Source organism: Sus scrofa, chromosome 7, assembly GCF_054392235.1.
Source record: "Sus scrofa isolate SSC_HxYL_T2T_F1_AM1 chromosome 7, Sscrofa_HxYL_maternal_Yorkshire_Landrace_v2.0, whole genome shotgun sequence".
Classification (NCBI taxonomy): domain Eukaryota; kingdom Metazoa; phylum Chordata; class Mammalia; order Artiodactyla; family Suidae; genus Sus; species Sus scrofa.
The window spans coordinates 134,260,941-134,282,538 of NC_139389.1; the positions used below are offsets into that span (position 1 = coordinate 134,260,941).

Sequence of the window (21,598 nt, forward strand, 5' to 3'; positions counted from 1 at the left end):
AGGTTCGAGTCCCCGCGTCGGCCGTCATGGCGGACGCGGAGCCGGAGGCTGAGGATGGCAGCGAGGACGGCGGCGGCGGCGGCGGCGGCGGCCGGGCTCCCCGCGGCCAGAGCGGCAGCGCCGCGCCCGTCGCCCCGCTGGGCCCCGAGCAGCTGCGGCGGGTCCTGGAGCAGGTGACGAAGGCGCAGCCGCCCGCGGAGCCGCCGCCGCCGCCCTTCGTGCTGCAGGACGCGGCGCGGAGGCTGCGCGACGCGGCCCAACAGGCCGCCCTGCAGCGCGGCCCCGGCGCCGAGGCCCCGCGCCCGCCGCGCCTGCTGCCGCCGCAGGTGAGACGCCGGGAGGGACGTGGGGAAGCGAGGCCGGAGGGGCTGCAGCCCGCGCCGCCGCTTCGCCTCTTAGGCCTTGGAGCTGCCCAGCCCGGGAGAGCGGCGTCCGCCGCGTGAAAACTCAGGGCGACCCCACGCTGCGCTCCGGGGGCCGGAGCGCCTCCAACCCGCCAGGCCGTCCGGGGCCGTGGCCCTCTGCCTGCGGCGCCCGCGTACCGTCTCCGCGTTCACAGCCCTGCTGAGGGCGCCTCTGCGCCCCCTCGCCCCTCTTCCAGGCCTTTGTCCCTGCCCTCCGCATTCGTTGAGCGCTCCCTGTGCGCCGAGCACCGCCCTGGGGGCAGGAGGGGCACCGCCGAGCACAGGGAGTACTGGGAGTGAGCAGGGGCTGCTTTAGAGTAAGTAGCCCTTAGGCCTGACGCTGGAGCGGAGACCCGAAGGGATTACGGGGAACCAATGGAGACGTTTCAGGTGGGAGTTGCTGCAAGAGCCACGGTCCAGACTGGGGACAGAATTAAGTACATTATAGTAACCTGGTGCAGGACCTGCCACCCTCTGGGTACCTACTGCGTGGGTCTGTCACCCCAGTGAGAAGTGGCCCAGCACAGAACCTGACGTTCGTTTAATGAGTAAAAACAAACATCCTTTCTCAGTGGCCTTCCCCGCCCCCCCGGGGGGGGGGCCGGGGGCGGGGTCACACAGCTCTTGGCTGCCAGGAAAGTTGGGACTAGAACACGGTCTTCCAAGCCCAGAGGGTCCAGGGTGGCACCTGAAGCTTGAGGTCCTTGACAGCACCTGTAAAAGCACATCCCCTTTCAGCACTGGGGTGGTAAGTGACACAAGGCTAGAGTCTTCTTCCACTAGAAGGAATATGTAGAGGGTGGAATTAGCAATCTTCACTTGGTTTTGTTGATTTTTTTTTTTTTTTAGGGCCACACCGGAGGCATATGGAGGTTCCCAGGCTAAGGGTCGAATTGGAACGGCAGCTGCTGGCCTGTGTCACAGCCACAGCAACATGGGACCTATGCCACAGCTCACGGCAATGTCGGATCCTTAACCCACTAAGTAAGGCCAGGGATTGAACCTGCATCCTCATGGATACTAGTCCAGTTCTTAACCCGCGAGCCACAGCAGGAACTCCTTTGTTGATGTTTTTGACTGAGTGATGTGGACTGTTTAGAGTTGTACCCAGTTGGTCATCAAAACTGGAAAGTTCTCTGACTAAAGTTTGAGAAAACGGGTATGATTCTGTCCAAATACCATACTTCTTAGAGGTGTGACCTTGGGTGACTCAACCTCTCTGAGCTTTGGTTTCCTTATCTGTAGGAGGTTTGGCTCATTCGATGAGCTTTCTGGCTCATACTCTGCTTAAGAAACAGATGCCTCCCACATAAGCCCTGCACAGCAGGTCTTTGGCATCAGGGGGTGACAGTGGCTGTTTGCAGGCCTGCTCTCTGTACCCAGCACTGTACTGGGCCACGTAGTTCTCAGCAGCCATTTTGAGATGTGTTTGCATCAGCATTTTACGGATGAGGAACAGGCTCAGAGAGGCTGAGTGACTTTGCTCAGGGTCCCCTGGTATGGCCGTACTCCAGGGCCTCTTGAAGGTGGGTTTGGTATGGTAACCTAGGAAAGAGTCCAAAAGTGACGTATTCCATAAAACGAAAGCAGACTTAATCCAAGTTAGGTAGCATGGTTTTATTCTGCAGTTAGTCTACCCGAGATGATATAAATTCACCCTGCATCACATGATGTCGCTTTGCCTTCTATTCAGCTGATACCCTTTGCGTTGCAGCTGGACCGTGGAGGCCACAAAGACAAATCAGATGTGTACCTTGCCCCTAGGCAGGTGGTGATTGTTACCAAGGAGGTAAAACGTGACTCAGATAACTTCTGATCAAGGTCAGAAAGCCAGAGATACAAAGAACAAAATGCATTAGGGAGTTCCCATTGTGGCTCAGCCGTTAATGAACCCGACTAGTATCCATCAGGATTTGGGTTCGATCCCTGGCCTCGCTCAGTGGGTTAAGGATCTGGCGTTGCCGTGAGCTGTGATGTAGGTCTCAGACACTGCTCAGATCTGGCGTGGCTGTGGCTGTGGTTGCTGACCGGCAGCTGCAGCTCCAATTCAACCCCTAGCCTGGAAACTTCCATATGCTGTGGATGAAAAAAAAAGCCAAAAAGAAGGAAAAATAAAAAAAGAACTAAATGCATTTAGAGGAAGGGAGGGGTCACTTCTGGCATCTGAACTAGATTTGGAAGGGTGGGTCCCAGTTGAAAATACGGGAGAGGAGGTGGTGAGGCAGGCTGTGTGCTTGGAGAACCCGGGCCTTGTGGTCCTCTGTCGGGGGCAGTTCAGAGACATCGCAGGGCAGCTCCTGTCCCTCCAGCCTCCCTGTTCCTGCCCCACAGAAACATTTCCCATTTCCTCCAACACGCCATGCCCTTTTTTCTGTATCCAGGTGTCCACCTAGAACACCTGTTTCATCTGGTAGAAACTCTACTCCTTCAGCACCCCCCACCACCCCCCCGCCCGTGGCGGTCACCTCTTCAGGGAAGCCTGCCACCCCGGGGCTGTTCCTGCCTGGCTTACTGCAACTCTTGCACATGGTGTCATTGCTTTCCTGTCTGTTCCTTAGGAAAACTAGTCTGCCATCTTAACCCTCAGTGGAGCTTTTGAAAGTACAGATTTTGAGGCAGAAGGTCCTGAGGCAGCAGGTCTGTGGGTAACTGAGAGGTGGCAGGGGAAGCCACCCCTTCAAGGGTGAGGCTATGACTTATGTTTATGTCCTGCCACCCAGATATACTTAGTAAAAGTTTGCTGAATGAAATAAACATATAACAAAGTATCAAGTATTGTAGCCATTTGGTAAACCTGCCTGGATACCAAATTAAAAAGACCATGGAGTTCCCATCGTGGCGCAGTGGAAACAAATCCAACTAGGAACCATGAGGTTGCAGGTTTGGTCCCTGGCTTCACTCAGTGGGTTAAGGATCTGTTGTTGCTGTGAGCTGTGCTGTAGGCGACAGATGGGGCTTGGATCCTGCGTTGCTGTGGCTGTGGTGTAGGCTGGCAGCTGTAGCTCCTATTCGACCCCTAGCCTGGGAACCTCCATATGCCGCAGGTGCAGCCCTAAAAAGCAAAAAAAAAAAGAAAAGAAAAGAAAAAAAAAATTAGACCAGCTTTACCACTGTGGTAACTCTAAAACAATAGAATTGGTTGTGTATGTATGTGTCTGTGTGTCTGTCTTTAGTAACATTACCTGATTATATGCCCAAGAACCTAGAGAAACAGTCTAAGTTTTTAGTAGTAAAACAAAACAAATGTTATTCTTAAAAGATATGTGTGGTAAGTCTGGTTGTCGTTTGATCCGTAGTAGTGCAGGACCAGCTCTGCGTTCTTCCTCAAAAACCAATACAGTGGGAGTTCCCTTCATGGCTCAGCAGGCAACAAACGCAGCTGGGATCCATGAGGATGCGGGTTCCATCCCTGGCCTTGCTCAGCAGGTTAGGGATCCAGCATTGCTGTGGCTGTGGTGTAGGCTGACAGTTGCAGCTCCGATTGGACCCCTAGCCTGGGAACTTCCATATGCCAGGGGTGCAGCCCTAAAGAGCAAAAAAACCCAAAAAACAAAGAAACCCGCCAAAGTCATATATTGAAGCATTTGCTGTTTTGAGAGAGCGTAAAAGGTATAAGCAGACGGATATACTCCATCTTGAGTTCAGTGAGGGTTTTCATTCTACCCTGTGATTTTTTTTTTTTTTTTTTTGTCTTTTGTCTTTTGTTGTTGTTGTTGTTGTTGCTATTTCTTGGACCGCTCCCGCGGCATATGGAGGTTCCCAGGCTAGGGGTCGAATCGGAGCTGCAGCCACCGGCCTACGCCAGAGCCACAGCAACTCGGGATCCGAGCCGCGTCTGCAACCTACACCACAGCTCACAGCAACGCCGGATCGTTAACCCACTGAGCAAGGGCAGGGACCGAACCCGCAACCTCATGGTTCCTCGTCGGATTCGTTAACCACTGCGCCACGACGGGAACTCCCCTGTGTGATATTTTTATTGACACTTGCTTGGTAGAGGCTTGAGTCCAAAGAGGCCTGTGGGTGGCCCCAAATCAGTGAGGAGGTTCTCATCTGGGGCCCGTCTGGAGACTTTTTTTTTGGGCCCTTCTGACATGTGGAAGTTCCCAGGGTAGGGGTCAGATTGGAGCCGCCGCTGCTGTCCTACACCACAGCCACAGCCACACTAGATCCCGGCCACATCTGTGACCTTTGCCGCAGCTTGTGGCAACCTTGGATCCTTAACCCTCTGAGCAAGGCCACGGATTGAACTCGAGTCCTCATGGATACTAGTTGGGTTCTTAACCTGCTGAACCACAACAGGAACTCCCTGGAGACATTTTTGATTGCCAGCTCTTGGGGGCTGCTACTGGCACCACATGCATGGAGGCAGGGATGGCACTCAATGGTGCAAAGGACAGGCAGCTGCCACGGGAGACCTCCTGGACAAGATGTCATTTGTGCGGAGGTTGAGAAAGCTTGCTCTGGGGGATGAGGGAATTGCTCAGTGTTTCTGCTCGGCGAAGTTAGGAACCTCATCTTGCTGCCCCTCCCCTGAGCCCGTGACAGCTGTGTCCCCAACACCTGCAACGTGATCTTTGTCACGGGGTCACGGCTCAGTACTAGTTGTGGAACCTTGTTGCCAGCAGTCCTTCCCTTTGGTGGGTGCTTTGCTGTTGCAGATGGTACCGCCTTGAACCTCCCAGTGTACATCTTTGTGCCTGTACCAGTCTTAGGGGATCCGAGAAGCAGAATTGCTGGGTCAAGAAGGACAGGTGTTTAAAATTTCGGTAAATGTTAAAAAAAAAAAAAAAAGTTGGTGAAGAAATGGAGCCCCACTCCTAGGCGTGAACCCTGGAGAAACTCACAGGTGTACACACACAGGTCTGCGAAGATGCACAGCGGACCGTAGCCCTCAGGGCTCGCGCCCCCCTGTGCTCCAGTAGGTGAATGTTGTTCTCACACAGCCCAGCAAATAATGGCAAGAGCTGCACCCCTCAGTACAGATGGATTTCACAAGCACGATAGGGAGGGGAAGCCAGAGGAGCCCCACCAAGCTGCCAGAGAGGATATGCACTTATATCAAGTTTAAAAACGCATCAGAGCTGAAGTTCCCATCATGGCTCATTGGTAACAAACCCAACTGGCATCCATGAGGAAGTAGGTTTGATCCCTGTCCTCGCCCAGTGGGTTAAGGATCCGGCGTTGCTCTGAACTGTGGTGTAGGTCACAGAGGTAGCTCAGATCCCATGTAACTGTGGTGTAGGCTGACAGCTGCAGCTTCGATTCAACCTCTAGCCCAGGGACTTCATATGCTGAGGGTGCGGCCCTAAAAAGACAAAAACAAACAAAAAAAAAAACCCCAAACATCAAAACTGAAATGCAGGAGTTCCCGTCGTGGCACAGTGGTTAATGAATCCGACTAGGACCATGAGGTTTCGGGTTCGATCCCTGGCCTTGCTCAGTGGGCTAAGGATCCGGTGTTGCCATGAGCTGTGGTGTAGGTCATAGACGCGGCTCAGATCTCGCGTTGCTGTGGCTCTGGTGTAGGCCGGTGGCTACAGCTCTGATTCGACCCCTAGCCTGGGAACCTCCATATGCCACGGGAGCGGCCCAAGAAATGGCAGAGACAAAAAAAAAAAAAAGAAAAGAAAAAAAAAAAGCATATTTTTAGGGCTCTCCGCACATGTAACATAAAGAATGCGTGAGAATGATAAACAGCAGGTACAGGAGAGCGTGAAGGAAAAGGCGTGTGGATTGGGGCATAGCAGAGGGCTCTCCCCCTGCGTGAGGGTTGCATGTCAGAAGGTAGATTGTAGGGACCTGACTTATTTTTTGTTTCTAGAATTTCATTGGAAAGAAAAAGTAAAATAGGCCATGTATGGAATTGAGTCCAATTTAGAGTACTAAGAACTCTAAAACTATGAAGAAGGATATTATATATGCAAATGTTTCTGCAAGCACAGGGATGGGGTATAAAGTAGGTCACTGTGGACCCGTCAGAGGGGTTGACAGACACCACTGCAAACAGTAGAGATCCAGGAATACAGACTTATCAAAAAAAAAAAGTTATTGTCCGGGAGTTCCCTTGGTGGCTCAGTAGTTAATGAACACGACTAGGATGTGTGAGGGTGCAGGGTCACTCCCTGGCCTTTGGGTTAAGGATCCAGCATTGCCGTGAACTGTGGTGTAGGTCACAGATGCGGCTCAGATCCTGAGTTGCTGTGGCTGGGGCGTAGGCTGGCAGCTGTGGCTCTGGTTTTATTTTCTGTCTTTTGAGGGCCACACCTGCAGCATATGGAGGTTCCCAGGTTAGGGGTGGAATCGGAGCTGCAGCTGCCGGCCTACACTATAGCTACAGCAACACAGGATCACAGCAATGCTGGATCCCCTAATCCACTGAGCGAATCCAGGGGTCAAACTTGCCAGTTTGATCCTCACGGATGCTCGTCAGTGGGTACTCCTGTAGCTCCGATTTGACCCCTAGCCTGAGAACTTCCATATGATGTGGGTGCGGCCCTAAAAAGCAAAAAACAAATAAAAGCTATTGTCTTGGTCATGCCTGAATCATGTAGAAGTTCCCAGGCCTGGGATCAAACCCATGCCACAGCAGTGACCTGAGGCCCAGCCTGACAACACCAGATCCATACCACTAGGCTTACCAGAGAAATCTATATGCAGACTTTTTTATGTATAAGATGTATATGTTAGAAAAAAAAATTCAATAGTAGATTTAAGGTGAGAGCAAAATTGCAGCAATGTTGATAAATCTCATGCTTCTTTTCTCTTTCTGTATTTAAGCAATTGGAAGCCATTTGTGTCAAGGTAGCATCCGGAGAGACGAGAGGTCAGGAAAAGCCGATGCCCGCGCTGGCCACCCTCCAGCCCACGACGGCCAGGCCGGGCCAGACGCCCAGGAAGCAGTGCAGCGTGTTGGGGCTCAGCGTCGCCAGCTCTCAGCTGCTCAGGGCGCAGCCCCTGCCGAGCGCCGGGCCACAGCCTTGTCTCCTGAGCCACTCACCGCAGCCTCCTGTTCAGGTGATTGTACGGCGGCCCCTGCCCGCCCTCCGACCAGTCCCTGCGAAGAGAGTCTTGGTCACGGAGGCTCCAAGTGGCCAGGACACCATGGTGGCCCCACCGTCAGCCTCTGACCCGCCAACAGCAACACCTGTTCCATCCAGTTCAGCAAATGTATCTATTCCCAACTCGCATACACAACACACTGCGAAACTGAAAAAATCCTTGAAAGTCAAAACACGTTCTGGACGGATATCTCGACCTCCCAAGTATAAAGCTAAAGATTATAAATTCATAAAGACAGAGGACTTGGCCGACAGTCACCCCTCCGATTCTGACGATTATTCAGAGCTGAGTGTGGAAGAAGACGAAGACCAGAGGGAAAAGCAGGAGCTCTTTGATTTATCGAGCTGCTCCCTGAGGCCCAAAGCCTTTAAGTGTCAGACCTGTGAAAAGTCGTACATAGGAAAGGGGGGTCTGGCCCGACACTTGAAACTTAATCCAGGTCACGGCCCCCTGGAGCCTGAGATGCTGCCGTCTGAGAAAGCCACCGCCGGGAGCCTGACCCCCGGCCCCTCGGGGGGCAGGAGCGCCGGCCTGGCATCCCGGGGGCTGGCCGTGCCAGCTCTACGTGACGGAGGGGCCCGGTCTGCTAGGGGTGGCCTGCAGGTAACATTTCTGCTAGTGGCCGTCCTTATTTCTGCCCACGGCTCTTAAATGAGCCTGACATTGTCTGCGCTGCTGCCGGACAGTCAGGACAAGCGTGTTGTCTGTCACAGGCCACGGGATGTGCTGAGTGCGTTTGGTGGGAGGGCAGGTGCAGGCCTTTAGATCTGGTCCGAGACACCAGACGGGATGGGGGCTGGGGAAAGGCTGCAGCAGGTTGCTGGTCCTGGGCCCCTGTGGTAACACTGTGCTGGCTCTGCACCTGCTCTGTCCCTTCCCAAACTCATGGTCCGACAGAGGGCACCTCCCCACGGCGGCACTTAGTTACTCAAGTCTCTCTCTTTTTTTTTTTTTTTTTTAGGGCCGCACCCACGGCATATGGAGGTTCCCAGGCTAGGGGTCAAAAAGGAGCAGCAGCTGCCGGCCTTCACCACAGCCACAGCAACATGTGATCCAAGCTGCGTCTGGGACCTACACCACAGCTCATGGCAACGCCCGATCCTTAACCCACTGAGCAAGGCCAGGGATTGAACCTGAAACCTCATGGTTCCCAGTCGGATTCGTTTCCACTGCTCCATGATGGGAACTCCAAGTTACTCAAGTCTTAACCAGCATGTGCTGAGCACTTTGGTGCCGTTTACAAGAGGTCGGTTTTTTTTTTTTTTTTTTTTTTTTTTTGTCTTTTTGCCTTTTGAGGGCCGCTCTCGTAGCATATGGAGGTTCCCAGGCTATGGGTCGAATCGGAGCTGTAGCCACCAGCCTACACCACAGCCACAACAACGCGGGATCCGAGCTGTGTCTGCAACCAACACCACAGCTCACAGCAACACCGGATTCTTAACCCACTGAGCAAGGCCAGGGACCGAACCCTCAACCTCATAGTTCCTAGTCGAATTCGTTAAGCACTGAGCCACGACGGGAACTCAACAGGTTGGTTATTTTTATTTTTTATTTTTTTGGCTTTTTTAGGGCTGCACCCGGGGCACATGGAGGTTCCCAGGCTAGGGGTTGAATTGGAGCTGCAGCTGCCAGCCTACACCACAGCCATAGCAACACGGGATCCCAGCTGCATCTGCGATCTACACCACAGCTCATGGCAACGCTGGATCCTTAAGCCACTGAGTGAGGCCAGGGATCGAACCCATGTCCTCGTGGAAGCTGGTCGGGTTCGTCAACCGCTGAGCCACAGCGGGGACTCTGTTTTTAGAAGAGCAGGTGGGCGGCTTTGACAGCGGCAGAACCCTGTGGTCGCCCTCATCCCAGTTTGCTTTAAGCTTCCCTTTTCCTTCCCCTTTGACTTGTGTTGGCGGTTATGCCTCTCTACGCTTCTGCCCACGTAACTGTATTTATATTAATTTGTTGCTTCAAACGTTAAACAGAAACCAGCATTGGAATCGATGAGACTAAATGGGAGTTTGTGACGAAAGTGACTTGGGAGCTGTTGGAAATGAGTGGGAACCCCTTCCCGGCAGTGGCGGGGTTCCTGCAGGAGGGAATGAGGCTGGCGGCCGCTTCTGTCTTCACATCCACTCCTTGGGGCCCCGGAGATCTGTACTGAGTGAGGTCTAGTGGTAGAACCACGGGCTTCCCTGCGTGAGGATTGAAAAATGTTATCTTGCGTGGCAGTCGCCACAGTCATAGTAGAGCAGTAGCAACGGCGATGCCGTGTGCTGCACGCCTGCCTGCTTTGGGCGGGAGTGGCACGTACGCTTTCTCGGTCCCGGGAGAGCCCGAAAGGGCAGGTGCAAGAACTCCCACTTAGATGAGGCACGTGGGCTCAGAGGGGGTGGTGGGTATCCCGTCAAGGCACGTCTGGGGCTCTGTCCAGGGTGGGAACTAGACCCAGGCCTTCCGACCTTGCAGCCTCCGCTCTGGGTCCGGCTGCCTCTGTTAGGAGGGTCTTCGCCTCCCGCAGCTGGTAAAAGCCCAACTTTTGAGGGACTTCACGGAGTTCCCCTTGTGGCTCAGAGGGTTAAGAACCCAACATGGTGTCTGTGAGGTTATGGGTTTGATCCCTAGTCTGGCTCAGTGGGTTAAAGATCTGGTCTTGCCACATGCTGTGGCAGAGATCACAGATATGGTTCAGATCTGGCATTGCTGTGGCTGTGGTGTAGGCAGGCAGCTGCGATTAGACCCCTAGCCTGGGAACCTCCATGTGCCGCAGGTGCAGCCCTGAAAAAAAAAAAAAATCCCAAATCGGGAGTTCCCTGTGTGGTTCAGTGGGGTAAGAAACAACTGCAGGGGCTAGGGTCTCTGCAGAGTTGCAGGTTCAGTCCTGGCCAGTGCAGTGAAGAGGTCGCAGCTGTGGCTCGGATTTGATCACTGGCCTGGGAAATTCCATGTGCTGTGGGTGCGGCCATAAAATTAAAAATAATAGTAACAATTCCCAGGGACAGCAGGCAAACCCAGGACTGTCTCAGACAAATTGGACAACCAGGCTGACTGGCACGCTTTCTTTCAACAATGAAACTGTACCCTACAGCAGAAGCAACCTCTGGGTGTCTGCCTTCCTGATACAGGTTTCTGGCCTCGCTCAGGATCGCTTTCAGGCCGTGAGGCCCCAGAGCTGGCCCTCCATCCAGAGGGACGTGCAGCCCCGTGTCTCTCCTCTCCTTTCCTGGGTCTGCCACGTGGTACGGAAAGCCACAGGCGGACCTGGTACTCCTACCGAGGCTCCCCTGATGAAGATGGGGAGGGAAAATTCTGTGAGGACATATCTTGGGCCAGCTCTCCGTGTATTTATGGAGCCTTCCAACAGTTCCAGGAGATGTAGGGGTAATATTCCTATTTTCAGAGGAGGGAATTGGCGCAAAATGAGGAAATAATTAGTGTCAGATCCAGATTCTCTTCAGAAAGCTGTGCAAGGAGTTCCCGTTGTGGCTCAGTGGAAATGAATCTGACCAGTATCCATGAGGATGCAGGTTCCATCCCTGGCCTCCCTCAGTGGCTTAAGGATCCGGCTTGCCATGAGTTGTGGCAGACTCTGTTCGGATCCTGCGTTGCTGTGGCTGTGGTGTAGGCCGGCAGCTGTAGCTCCGATTCAGACCCTAGCCTGGGAACCTCCATGTGCCTCGGGTGCAGCCCTAAAAAGACCAAAAACAAACAAAAAAGCATTGATTACAGTTAATGTGTCTTGATTGTACAGAGAATAATTTAGCAAGTTCTTTGCTTTTGACTTGACATTTTTCTGCTTTAAGGTTTTTATTATGGTGTGTAAAGCATGATTATGTAATTATCGTTTTGGGTGTGCAACATTGTCTAGAACGGCCAGTCCATAGACGTTGAAGAGGCTTTGACGTCTGAACCAGAAAGTGGAAGTTTTTCAGCCCTTTTGGGATCGGAGAGACACCCACGACCTGGAAGAAGTGGCTGCTCCGTGGCCCCTGCGGAGCCCTGCGAGGCTGTCCTGGAGCAGAGCCGAGCGGCTCGCCCGAGTGTGGGTGCCTCGGCAGCCGGTGTGCAGAGCACGGCAAGGAACAGAGCCAGGCTCCTGGAGGTGCGTCCTCTTAGAGCCCTGTTCTTGAACCCGTTTCTTTGGCATGGTATGTGGCAATTCACTGTTAGGTTTCTGAATTTAAAGTAAAATACCCCCATCAACTGAACAGTTCCATGACGTGTAATTGGATGAAGTATGTAATAAATTCAAAGGTAGCGTTATCTGAAGTAAGTTTTGGAATAATTATAAATTGTGTTACTGTGTTTTCATGGAAGCAGTTTAGAAAAGAACAGATACAGTTTTCTATTTTTTTTTTTGTTTTTGTTTTGTTTTGGTAGAAAGTCTCAAGGTAGGAATTCCCGTTGTGGCTCAGTGGTAACGAATCTGACTCATATCCATGAGGACTCGGGTTCCATCCCTGGCCTTACTTAATGGGTTAAGGATCCGGCATTGCCGTGAGCTGTGGTATAGGTCACAGATGTGGCTTGGATCTGGCGTGGCTGTGGTGTCGGCTGGCAGCTGCAGCTCTGATTCAACCCCTAGCCTGGGAACCTCCACATACCTCGGGTGTGACCCTAAAAAGCCAAAAAAAAAAAAAAAAAAAAAAGTTTCAAGGTGTAAAAGCATTTTTTCTGGTTTTGAACGCTGGGATCCATTCCAGCACCTTGAGAGCAGGTTTAGAGACTTTGGTTGGCTTGGAAAAGTGGACCCCTAAACTTAGCCATATTGTCTTTGGTAGGATGCGTATCTTAAAGAAAAGAAGTGAAAAATAGCAAGAGAGAGCATGAGCCAAGGTAATGGGACAGCTGGTCCCAGAAAGAGTGGCTGTTCAGGGCCCAGAGCCTCCCCAACTCCCCCACATAAGGGGGGGAAGTGGCTTTCAGAGAGGAAGTGGGTTTCCTAGAAAGCTTCATGGGGTTACATGTTCTAGCGGGAAATTCAAGGCCTGGTGGACTAGCTCTTCTCTCAGTGGGGCTGGTTGATTAATCCCGGACCAGCAGGACGGAGCAGGAGGTGAGCAGCCCTGACTTGACTCAGGCGTTAGCATGCACATGGCCCTGTCTGTCGAGGTCTCCCCTGTGGCCACTGCGGTGCCTCCTGCTGAGTTCCGGGTTCCGGGAGCCCCATCTCACGGATGGCCTAGCTGTTAGTGGCTCCCCTTGATGGTCAGGCCCCGGACCCCCAGGCCGTTAACCTGCCAAGGACACTCCACAGGCCAGTGGCAGATCCAGAATTTGGATCCAGGGTGTTTGGTGTCTGCTAAGCAGGAGTGAGTGTCAGGGCATCTGAGTTCAGCAAGGTGGCCGTAGTCACACGTCACCTTGGCAGATGGCGCCACAGGGCCCCAGCGAATTCCCGGTTGCCCTGAATTGCCCCACTCCGGATTGTACAGATGAGACTCCCCAGAGGCCCGCATGAATTTACACACAACTGGTGTCCCTGTAGTACTGGGCCCTCCTGGGGTGGGGACACTGCAGGGGACACTGCAGGCCTGCTCGCAGGGGACATGGCAGCCAGAGTGGGCGCTGCCTGGAGGGCCAGGGGTGAACACAGCTGTTGTGTCCTGAGAGCCGACCCGGGTCCCAGCTTTGCATGCCTCCCACCTCCGAGGGTGGGAAACCAGCTGTCTTGTTTTTTCTCTGAGGGCCTTTGAGATGCCTAGTTAAATGTTTCCATCTGCAACTGAAAAGGCTTTCCTGGGAGTTCCCATTGTGGCTCAGTGGTTAACGAATCCAACTAAGGACCATGAGGTTGTGGGTTCGATCCCTGGCTTCACTCAGTGGGTTAAGGATCCGGCGTTGCCATGAACTGTGAGGTTGTGGGTTCGATCCCTGGCTTCACTCAGTGGGTTAAGGATCCGGCGTTGCCATGAATTGTGGCGTAGGTCCCAGACGTGGTTCAGATCCGGTGTGGCTGTGGCTGTGGTGTAGGCCACTGGCTGCAGCTCCGATTAGACCTCTAGCCTGGGAACCTCCATGTGCCAAGGGAGTGGCCCTAGAAAAGACGGAAAAAAAAAAAAAGGTTTTCCTTTCGCTTTTTTGACTGTTTTGTGACTGATCCCTCCCAGTCCTCTACAGCTTAGTTGACCAGCCGGCCAAGCCGGGCCCTGCCTGAGCCCGAGGAGGAGACGTTCTCTCTCCAGGCTCCTGGGCCTCTCCCCATGGGTGGCCTCCCCGCCCCCCTGGTTTCTCAGGCCGCCTGCCGCCGCTGACTCCCACACCTGGACTTCCGGTCAGGCCTCTCCAGCTTCAGGGCTGATTTCAGACACCCCCCACCCCGGGGTGTCCTGCGGACACTCTGCCTTCCACCTTGCAGGAGAGCCCACCCATCCTTGTCAAGGGTCTGCCGGGTGCCCAGCTGGGAGCCCAGAGGCACCCAGGGCTCCTCCTTTCCCTTTACCCGGCCCCCCTGTCCTGAGGACAGCGCCCTCCCATCCCCCTCCCACCCCGGGGGTGGGGTACCCAGTCTCCTGTCTCCTGCCTGCCTTCATTCGCGACTCTGGCACGAGTTGGTGAGCCCTGGAGAGCAGGAAACACGTTTCCCCACTGCTGTGTCTTTACCCAGGGCCTGGCACCCACCCCTCACTCACTGCCCTCTCAGGGGAGTCAAATCTGAATCCAGAATAGATCCTAGGACTTTGTTAGTGGGTGAGCAAGTGAGACATTTAAAAAAGCAGAAGGGGAGTTCCCGTCGTGGCGCAGTAGTTAACGAATCCGACTGGGAACCATGAGGTTGTGGGTTCGATCCCTGGCCTCGCTCCGTGGGTTAAGGATCTGGTGTTGCTGTGAGCGGTGGTGTAGGTTGCAGACACGGCTCAGATCTAGCGTGGCTGTGGCTCTGGCGTAGGCAGGCAGGCGGCTACAGCTCCAATTGGACCCTTAGTCTGGGAACCTCCATATGCTGCGAGTGTGGCCCTAGAAAAAATGAAAAGACAAAAAATAAATTAAAAAATAAAAAGGCAGAAGGTTTATGGATGAGAGTCGCTTAATCACGGAGATTCCAGGGAACTTTCTGCTTGTTATTTCTTTGTTGCGCATTGGCTGCTGGGAAATTCTCTCAAAGGCGTCAAATGCTTTCTCCTGGTAGTTTCTCCACCAGTGTGACCGGGCGGATCTCGTGGAATTGGCTCTGCCTCAGCTGGCTCAGGTCGTGACCGTGTACGAGTTTCTTCTGATGAAGGTGAGTCTGCTCACGGGTTCTCAGTGACCGAGGAGTGACTTGAGTCACGCCGACATCGGGAGGAGCCAGGCCCCGGGAATCACTGCCCTGCCCCACGGCGGAGCCGAGTGAGCCTGGCGCTCCTGCCTGGACGCCCGTGGACACGTTGGCTTTTCACTGGGCGGAGGATCGAAAGTCCCCTTTCCTGCTGGATGCCTGAAACCGACACAACACCGTGCTTGCAGTGTCCCCCGAGAGAAAATGCACATTAAATTAAACTGAAAAAAGAGAAAGCCACCTTTCTCCTGGCAGCCCCCCCGCCAGCCTCCTCCACTCCATCCAGCTCTGCCCCCCGACGAGCCTGCCCTGAGGTGCGGCTGCCTGCCTGCGCCCACGCGTCTAAGAGGCCCCCCTCCTCGCCCACAGGCCCCAGCGTGTGCCCATCCTCAGGGCCCTTCTGCCCTCCCGTCCTGCTTCCCTGGCCACCGTCCCCTGGTGGCCCTCGTCCTGGGGGGTGTGGCCCACGCAGGTGTTGCCGCCACGCACAGTGGCACCTGCACTGACCCGGCCGCTGAGGCCGGGAGCTCGTGCCCCTCCCTCCTGTAGGTTTCCCGGTGTTTCCCGTATCTTTGCCTCGGGGTTACACATGGTTTGTCGTCTTTATTTTCACAGGTTGAAAAAGGGCATCTAGCAAAACCTTTCTTCCCAGCTGTATACAAGGAATTTGAAGAGCTGCATACAATGGTTAAGAAAATGTGTCTAGATTACCTCCAGAGTTCTGGCCCCTGTTCTCAGGAGACCCTGGAAATAAACAACAGCAAGGTACCACGCTTACGCGGGACGGGAGCTTCCTCCTTAGAGCCGAAGGAAGGCGGCGCACTGAAAAAGGCTCATGCTTATTTTCGTAGCGACATCGTCATAGTCAGCTTCTTTTTAGCGGAAGTTTTTTTCTCAATGTAAAAGCAACGCATGCTTTTTTTGGAAAACTCAGAAATGCAGATAAGCTGAACCAGAATTGGAAACACCCATAGTTCTCCCTCTCACCCGGCATCAGTTAATAGACTGTGGATTGTCTGTGGTGGTTTTGACAAAATTCTCATTGTCATTGCCTTTAGCTTTATTGGGTCCGTGACCACCCCTGTTCTCTGCCCTCCCCTCCCACCTCCGATCTGTGAGCCCTCACGCTATCCAGGCGGAACCATGACGCTGTCCGGTGTTACCTTTACAGCCGTGCTCTGCATCGGTTTCGCCTGAGGACTCGAACCTAATCTTTACAAAGGCCGTTCAGGGCTGTTGTTGTCTCCCTCATAAAATAAGGCAGATGGGAGTTCCCGTTGTGGCTCAGCAGTTAACGAACCGACTAGTACCCATGAGGACATGGGTTGGGCCCCTGGCCTCACTCAGTGGGTTAAGGATCTGGTGTGGCCGTGAGCTGTAGTGTAGGTCACAGGCACGGCTGGGATCCCGCGTTGCTGTGAGCTGTGGTGGAGGCCGGCCGCTGACAGCGTCAATTCAACCCCTAGCCTGGGAACCTCCCTATGCCGCAGGTGCGGCCCTAAAAAGAAAAAAAAAGTAATAAGGCAGATGGGTGGCTGCCAAGGTCGCCCAGGCTCTGAGCAGAGAAGCTGGGATCCAGCCTTGACGCTCAGGCTCCCGAACCCACGTCCTTTCCACCCACTGGGAAAGGAGTGCTGGTCCCAGAAGAGGTGGATGGTTTTTTTAAAGGCACTGGTGAAAATTCAAAGAGAGGAGTAGGAAGTCCCTGGTGGCGCAGTGGGTTAAGGATCTAATGTTGTCACTGCTGTGGTGTAGGTTCAGTTCCTGGCCCAGGAACTTTTTTCTTTTTTTTGTCTTTTTGTCTTTCTAGGACTGCACACGAGGCATGTGGAAGTTCCCAGGCTAGGGGTCGAATTGGAGCTGTAGCCGCCAGCCTACACCACAGCCACAGCAACGTGGGATCCAAGCCACATCTGTGACCTACACCACAGCTCACGGCAACGCTGGTTCCTTAACCCACTGAGCAAGGCCAGGGGTCGAACCTGCATCCTCAGGGATCCTAGTCGGATTTGTTGCCGCTGAGCTGTGACGGGAACCCCGCCCCTTTCTTTCAGGTTGCTGAGTCCTTAGGAATCACAGAGGAACTCCTGAGGAGAAGAGGAATTCACGCGGACGGCCTTGCACCCGAGCGCAGCCGCGGGGAGGTGGACACGGGGGAGCCGGAGGCACCTGGCCGGCGGAAGAGGGAGGATGAGGTGGGCGAGGCCTGGGGGCGCCAGGCTTGTCTGGCCAGGGCCGCGAGGCGGGCTGGCCCTCTTGGGCCCACAGGCTCTTCTCCAGGAGGGTGTGCGTGTGGCCCTGCCTGGCTCTCCTGGTCTCAGGGGGCGGGTCTTCTCTCCGTAGACTGCAGAGGCGGGGCTGCCTTCAGCGAAAAGGGCCAGACCAGGAACTCGGCCCCGGGACACCCCTGAGCGTTCTGCCCCCGGCGGAGGCCTGCAGGCGCGGGCCGCCTGCACCCCAGCTGCTGGCGAAGGTAAGACGCCCTGGGCCGTGGGCGCGGGGGCCTCTGGCCTGCTTCTTGGGTGGGCGGCCCTGGTTTCTCGAGTTTCACCCTGACCTCCCATGGTCCATAGTTATGCTCCATGCATCTTGGGTCCCTTATTGAAAGAAGGGCTGCCGGTGGTGCTGAGTGGTTGTCCCTGGGCAGGTCCGAGAAGTCGAGAAGTCGGGCAGCCCTGAAAGCAGGGACAGGTCTCAAGGACACACTGAGTCTATGGCCTGGCTTTTGTGAGACGGGCTCTAAGTGCCAGCTGTGATCAAGAGTGAGACTAAGACCAATCCTGGCTTTCGTTTTGGCTCTAGGCAGCACCCATCAGCTGGGCACTCGACCACGAGTCTCAGCAGGCGCACTGAGCGAGATTGCCTAGCCCCCTGAAACCTCATTCGGGCCGCCTGATCCCCCGCCTGATCCCCTGGGCTCCAGCTCACAGAGGCATTCTCCGCGGTGGGACTTGGTCCTGCTGGAGGGGAGCGCAGATTCATTCACGAACAGTGAGAACCCTGGCCCTGGTTTGCACGCAGCTCCCCTCCCCCGACTGGTCTGTGTTTCCTCGTGTAGTGTCATGGGTTCTTGGGAGCTACCAGTCCCCAGTAGCAGGGAGAGAGAAATTTACGTTTTTATGTTTCTGGCAAGAAAGGTACTCGGACTAGCTTGTTTGGGATGGTGAGTACAGGGAACCGGCCGTAACAGTACACATGTGAGTCGCTGTTTTTCCGAACTTTAGGTCTTGCCCCTGGGGGAAGTGGGGATGCCTGTCACCCCTCTGAAGAAAGCCCCACGCGGCCGACTTCTGAGCGCGAGAGCAGCGCAGCGCAGGCCGGCCAGCAGCTGAGCGCGTCGGCTGACTCCGCGGCGGGGAGCGGCCCCACAGACCCTGCTGTCCCCAGCCGGGATGCAGGGGGGCCGGGCCTTTCCTCTCGGTTAGGAGACCCGGGGACACCAGCCTGGGAGCACTCGCCAGAGCGGGACACGAGGGACAGCCTGGGGAGCGCCTCGACGGCCCTGCTGCCTGGCAGGTCTGGAAATGCAGCGGCAGGAAACCCCCGAGAGATGCTCGACCCCCACCTGAGCGAGGTCCTGCTTCCGGGGGCCCCTCCGCTGGGGACAGCCTGGTCTGTGGACATCGTGCCAGCTGCCTGTGCCTGCAGCCCTGTGTCCCAGCCCGGGCTTCAGCCCAGCCGGGGCGGATCGCTGTGTCCCACAGGGGGTCTCGGGAGCCACGATGGGGACGTGGACCAGTCCCCCTGCGGCACCGAGGCCCAGGCCGACCAGAGGGGACTGGAGAGCATCGTTGCCATCGGGGAAGCCATGGCTTTTGAAATTTCCAGCGGGTGCCATGAGGTGTTGTCTCAGGGACAGGGGCAGGTATTTATTCAGACCTCCGACGGGCTTATCCTGTCCCATCCAGGCTCCATCGTGTCTGGGGAGGGGGACATAGTCATTGTGACGGATTCAGACGGGCCTGCCCTGCAGATGGGCCCCCCCGAACCCGTGGAGGCAGCGCCCTCACAGTGAGGTGGAGTCAGAACTGCAGGCTAGATTTGTATGTATTTTGTCCAGAGAAGGTCTATTTCAAGGAATGTATATTTTTCTAATGTGAATACTGGCAAAAGTGAACATTTTATTTATAAAGAATATTGCCTTTCTACCCCTCCGTCTACCGTTTTCTCCGTCCTGCTCGTTGTAACGATGGCACGTGCTACCTGACAGTGGATCCTGCGGCCCCACTCACTCGTCGCGTCTCGACAACCACTGCCGTTGACATTTGGTTACTGTCGCTCGATTGTCTGCCCTGCTCTCCAGTCCCCAAAACGATGTCCCTTTTCTCCTCGCTATGTCCTGCTTTTCCAGCAGACTTGGTCCATACTAGAAGCTTCTTATGGTTCAATAAAAAAATATGGAAGCTTGCCAGCTGGGCAGCATGTTCTTGGGAAATAGAAAAGAAAGTTGCTTCTACTGACATTTTCTGGATGAGAAAAGTGAGGTGTAGAGAGAGGAGCCCCTATCCTTCAGTGGCCAACTGGTACAGTCACTTTTCAAGGGCTTTTTTTTTTTTTTTTTTTTTTTTTTTGCTTTTTAGGGCCGCACCCGCAGCATATGAAATTCCCAGACTAGGGGTCCAATCAGAGCTGCAGCTGCCAGCCTACACCACAGCTCACAGCAAGGCCGGATCCTTAAACCACTGAGCGAGGCCAGGGATCGAGCCTGCAACCTCGTAATTCCTAGTCGGATTCATTTCCGCTGCGCCACGACGGGCACTCCAAGGGCTCTTTTTCTGGAATGTTTTCCTCAGCTCTGTTGCGGGGAGAGAAGAAGAGGCCGTGTGTCCACCTCTGCGAGCATCAGAAAGGTGCCCTGGCAGAGACAGCAGGAGACCCCGAGCAGGTGGAGCCGGGGCGGGGGCAAGGGCCACACCCACCCCGGGCTCTGTTCCTCTGCTCACTGTGGGGGGGCACGTTTCCACAGCCCTTGGTGACGGGGGTATCTTGCTGGCCTCATTTGATCTCAGAGCAGCCCGACAGGGAGACAAGCCCGGTGCCCCTGCAGGACAGAATGGCTCCGCCAGCGCTGCCGGGAGGCTCTGGGGTCCGGCCGAGGTGGGTCTTGTGGACTCGAGCTCTTCTCAAGAGGCCAGGTCTCACGAGACCACCGTGAGTCCTGTCCCAGTTCCCTGGAGTGTGCAGGTTGGGATCTCATTGTAGGACTTTGAGGGGATGTTCTTGGGCCACAGCACCTCGCAGGTCACACTCTGGGCCAGGGACATTCAGGAAGTTGAGTGGCTTTGCCCAGAGGTGGTCCAGACCCAGGCTGCTCCCTCACCCAGAGGGGCCCTCTCCCAGGGTGTGGCGTCTGCCCCACCCCCCAGGGATCGAGAAGGAGCACACAGCTGGCAAGGGTCCTGATCTGGAGCTGCCTCTGGCCTCTGCTCACAGCTCAGTAGTCACGTGGCCACACCTATCTGCAAAGAGGGTGCTGAAACCCACTCTTTTTTTTTTTTTTTTTTTTGTCTTTTAAGGGCCACACCTGCGGCATATGGAGGTTCCCAGGCTAGGGGTCGAATCGGAGCTGTAGCTGCATGACCTACACCACAGCCACAGCAACGCCAGATCTGAGCCACGCCTATGACCTACACCACAGCTCATGGCAATGCCAGATCCTTAACCTGCTGAGCGAGGCCAGGGATCGAACCCACAACCTCATGGTTCCCTAGCTGGGTTCGTTTCCACTGCACCACGATGGGATTTCCTGAAACCCACTCCTGAATTGGCAGCCGTGCCAGCTAACAGCTAAACGAAGCGAAGAAGCAACGCTGAAAGACACCAGTGGTCCCTGCCAGACCCTCCCTGACGACGGTTCCAGTCGCCGTGGGTCAGTCTGGAGGGACAGTGGCAACGGCTCCAAAGACTGAGCAGCTTGAGACAGCAAGGGTATGTGTCCCCCTCAAGCCATGTCGCTCAGGCTGGTGGGGACCAGCAGGTTAAACTCACAAAAGGCACTTGGGTGGCCACAGGGTCCCCCAAGCCACAGGGCGTTGGAAGTGCAGGCTTCCCGTGGGCCAAGGACTCCGGGAATATCTGGCGAACAGCACGCTCGGCTGAGCCACTGTCTGGTGACATCATCAGCAATGACACGGCAGTGTTCACATCTAAGCCGTGTGGCACCTCGTGATGCTATGCGTGCTTTTGTCTAAGCTTCTGTGTTTCCTGGAGATAGGTCTTTTTTTTTTTCAGTTTTAATTAGTGTATCATTAATCCATCTTGGAATGTTTCCCCTAACCCCATTCTCTTTGTTTTTGTGGATTCTGTTACTGTTGTCCTTTCACTGTTTCTTTGGCAAGATCTCCAGAGGCGGAGGAGCGACCTGGCGATCAGGCCACCATGTCTGGAAGTCCCCACGTGGGCTCTCCGTCAATGTCATTGTTCCTTTCAGACAGAAGTTGCCCTGCGGTTGTATAGGGACTTTGGAACTCGGCAAACTCAACAGCTGAGAGCTCTTCCATCAGTCCGACGCCTCTTCCGGTCTGTGAGGGATCCCTGGGCTGTTGCCACTTGGCCCTTTGATGCGTCGTCCGCAGCAGTACGGATCCTTTCCAGTTAGTTCCCCTGGGCAACCTCGGTGTCTGGGGATGAGGCATCAAGACCCAGGAAATGTCCTAAGAAGGCCTAGAAATCCAGTGTCTCTGAAGAGGTTTATTCCTTTAAGTACCACCCTCCACCCCAACAGAAAACTGACCCGGGGCCCAGGCTCAGCTGCCTGCTTCCTAAGCAGCAGCCAGTGTGTGGACAGGACGCCACCTCTGCCAAGTGCCAGCCAGGCAGTTCCGACTGCAGGGCCTCTGACAGGCCGCTTTCATCACGCTGGGTAGGGTCTAATAACTAC

The 21,598-nt window shown here is 54.8% G+C and overlaps 1 protein-coding gene across 8 annotated transcripts; it reads left to right on the forward strand.

Annotated features, from left to right (window-relative positions):
- ZNF839 (zinc finger protein 839) lies at positions 1-19,129 on the forward strand. 8 transcript variants are annotated; one of them, XM_084970203.1, is made up of 9 exons: positions 1-72; positions 201-326; positions 7,185-8,069; positions 11,329-11,562; positions 14,590-14,682; positions 15,334-15,483; positions 16,773-16,913; positions 17,062-17,191; positions 17,943-19,129. In XM_084970203.1, exons 1-9 carry the CDS (start codon positions 55-57, stop codon positions 18,731-18,733), a joined length of 2,568 nt encoding a protein of 855 aa, XP_084826329.1. In that variant the 5' UTR covers positions 1-54; the 3' UTR covers positions 18,734-19,129. The 8 variants fall into 8 exon arrangements, 6 of the variants coding, with proteins under 6 accessions (XP_084826329.1, XP_084826330.1, XP_084826331.1 ...); XM_084970204.1 differs by having other exon boundaries at positions 1-69; XM_084970205.1 differs by having other exon boundaries at positions 1-60.
- The last annotated feature ends 2,469 nt before the right edge of the window (positions 19,130-21,598 follow it).

Bases quoted from the DNA above. Each gene is read 5' to 3' on its own strand.
- ZNF839 (XM_003482322.5), top strand. From the start codon at position 27: ATGGCGGACGCGGAGCCGGAGGCTGAGGATGGCAGCGAGGACGGCGGC. The intron at 327-7,184 runs GTGAGACGCCGG...TCTGTATTTAAG, and splicing joins CGCGCCTGCTGCCGCCGCAG to CAATTGGAAGCCATTTGTGT. The intron at 17,192-17,942 runs GTAAGACGCCCT...TCCGAACTTTAG, and splicing joins CACCCCAGCTGCTGGCGAAG to GTCTTGCCCCTGGGGGAAGT.